General features: G+C 43.4%; 1 protein-coding gene across 1 annotated transcript; it reads left to right on the plus strand.

Moving 5' to 3' along the window:
* Positions 1-533: 533 nt before the first annotated feature.
* Positions 534-972, plus strand: LOC113927432 (eukaryotic translation initiation factor 1-like). Its single transcript, XM_035728643.1, has one exon. The coding sequence runs from the start codon at positions 551-553 to the stop codon at positions 890-892; it is 342 nt and encodes a 113-aa protein (XP_035584536.1). The 5' UTR covers positions 534-550; the 3' UTR covers positions 893-972.
* Positions 973-3171: the final 2199 nt, after the last annotated feature.

The following is a 3171-nucleotide window of genomic DNA, read 5'->3' on the forward strand; positions in this document are numbered from 1 at the left end:
CATTACCTTGACACGTTTTTCCCTTCTCTTTCCTCCTCCTCTCACCTTTTGGCCAAAATTTGTGATCTCCAAAAACTCAACCAGATGTAATTCATGACAACAATTGCCAAGCATGCCTCCATGCCTTTTTCATTCAATATTTGTGAGCAGGTCAGAGTGTGACAGACACAGGGCTAGGTGCCCAAAAATTGTGACCCATTTCAGGGATTCTTCTTGCTCATTCAATGAGTGTTCCCAAGGATGAGAGAAACCACAGGCCGAGAGGAGGAAATGGGACAAACCCATCCACTGCTCTCTAAGTACCCTTTCTTCTGGGTCTGGTAGCACATCAGACCTGCTTTTGCTGTTTGTCTGCCACTGGTGTCACTTCCTGGCTGTAGACCGAAGTGAGAGAAGAGGAAGAAGTAGATGACTTTCAGCAGCTTCCCCCTTGAGCCCCCTCGCTTCCCGACGCTCCGTCCCACCCCCGCCCCCGCCCCCGCCCCCGCCCGCCTTCTCCTGCCGCCGCCTTCCGCAGGCCGTTTCCACCGATGAAAAGGAATCGTATCGTATGTCCGCTATCCAGAACCTCCACTCTTTCGGCCCCTTTGCTGACGCAAGTAAGGGTGATGATCTGCTTCCTGCTGGCCCTGAGGATTATATCCATATAAGAATTCAACAGAGAAACGGCAGGGAGACCCTTACTACTGTCCAAGGGATCGCTGATGATTACGATAAAAAGAAACTGGTGAAGGCGTTTAAGAAGAAATTTGCCTGCAGTGGTACTGTAATTGAGCATCCAGAATATGGAGAAGTAATTCAGCTACAGGGTGACCAGCGCAAGAACATATGCCAGTTATTGGTAGAGATTGGACTGGCTAAGAACAACCAGCTGAAGGTTCATGGGTTTTAAGTGCTTTGGGCTCATTGAAGCTTAAGTGAGGATTTCCTTGCAATGAGTAGAATTTCCCTTCTGTCCCTTGTCACAAGTTTTAAAACCTCACAGCTTGTATAATGTAACCATTTAGGGTCTGCTTTTAACTTGGACTAGTGTAACTCCTTCATGCAATAAACTGAAAAGAGAAAAAAAAAAAGGCATCTACCTACACCAGCAAAAAAGGTGTAGGGATGTGATTCATAAGTTCTTCTGATGGGAAATAGATCGTTCCTGTTTTCATCCCACTTCCAGTGCTTGCTCTGAAATTTCAGTCCTTCAAGTGCTGAGGATTTAGGAAGACTGGCTGCATTTGAGCCAAGAAGATACAGAATAGTTATGAGGTAAGAAGAAATTTTACTTTGTTTTCTAACTGAGTCACATACGAACACAGAATTTTCCCCCAAGTTCCCAAGATATTTCATGTGCGACTGACACTCTTCAAAAAAAATTAATCCTGGACATCCCCTCAAAATTTTTCAAAGCCAGAATGCTAGTTAGAAGATTTTAGGTCCAGGGGCTATTAAAAAATGGTGACCCAAAAACCCAAAGATCAGTTACATTTAAAATAAAATCATAATTTGGCATTTAGTGTCAGATGTATTAATTTCAACAAACAGTAGTGTGACATTTATCAGAATGTAAAAGCAATTTCAAACTTGGAAATACATGTTAAATAAATAGTAAAGGGGGATGTTACAAAAAAATTCATGAATTTTCCACCTAAAAGCTATGGCAATTCCAAAATTATGCTTAATCCCATTGACATTTATTACAATAGCACAGAGTGACTAGAAATCAGAGATGAATAGGATGCAGTCATTGCCTCACAGAGCTCCAACTTACCCTAGCTATGCAAGGCAAGAAAATAAGCAAGCAAATTGGTATGATACAAAGCGGCACAGCTTATTGTTGGCAATCATCCCAGAATGATCTCCTAATCCAATCTGGGGGAAATTGGGGGAAGCTTCTCTGAAGATTATGCATAAGAAAATCCTGAAAGGCAAAGAGGAATTTTCCAGGTGGGTACATGTCAGAAAGAGAGCAACAGCAGAAACCATCATGGAACTCAAGGCGGTTTGGCGAGGCTGGAATGAAGCATCCATATTGTGTGGGGTGGCAAGGAAGGAGACTGGGTAGAGATAAAACTGGAAAGTAGGTGAAGGTGGAGACACTGAAAGCCATGAAGTGACTGGTAGGGTAGAAATATATCCTGTATCGCCCAGGTAAACCCCATTTATACCTGTAACCTCAAGGTAATCATTAACAGTCCCCCCTTGCATGCTCAAAAGTGTTCCAAATTGATTGAGTTTTGCAGTCTTCCTTGTGATTGGCCCTAGAGATCCAAATATAAATAAAATCTGATCCCTGCCCTCCAAGAGCTCACAGGAATGGAAGAGGAAGACACAGAAAGAACTAATTATAACACAAATTAAAAGATAATATGCTAGGGGCACCTGGGTGGCTCAGTCGTTAGGCATCTGCCTTTGGCTCAGGTCATGATCCCAGGATCCTGGGATGGAGCCCCACATCGGGCTCTCTGCTCAGCGGGAAGCCTGCTTCTCCCTCTCCCACTCCCCCTGCGTGTGTTCCCTCTCTCGCTGTGTCTCTCTCTGTCAAATAAATAAATCTTTAAAAAAAAAAAAAAGATAATATGCTGTAAGAATGAGTAAACGCTCCCACAAGTGACAACATCTGAGCAGAGCTCTGGAGGACAAGAAGAAATTATACAGGAATGCAAGACCATTGTAGGTATAAAAGGTCATGCCATGTTGCAGAAAGGCAAGTATCCAAATTGGTTGGAAGAGAAAGGACCTCCCTAGCCCTGGTGGCAATTGAAGCTGAAGAGTTAGCCTTGAAGACGAATTGTCAAGGGCCTTTGAACACCACATCAAGAAATGTGGACTTGAAAATGGCAGCCACGAGGAGCCCTCAAAGATTTCTAATCAGGGGACTGATGGGATCCAATCTGGCTTTTGAATCAAAAACTCCAGCTTCTCCGTGGAGGCTGAACTAGAGTGAGGAGACACATAATGGCTGCACTTCGGATAGAATGGAATTCGATGCTGCAGATTTCAAAGCGTGATTGCGATCTTCTATGAAGCTTGGTTACTATGACTTTGGGAGTCCAGAAATGAAGAAAAGAGTAGCCTTATCTATGAATGATGGTAAGCAAGAAATGGAAGAATATTTACAATCCTAGGAAGATGTGTCAGCCAAACAGTACAAGGGATTGAGGAGATATTACAAAAGATTTG

This window comes from Zalophus californianus, chromosome 7 (genome assembly GCF_009762305.2).
Source record: "Zalophus californianus isolate mZalCal1 chromosome 7, mZalCal1.pri.v2, whole genome shotgun sequence".
NCBI lineage: Eukaryota > Metazoa > Chordata > Mammalia > Carnivora > Otariidae > Zalophus > Zalophus californianus.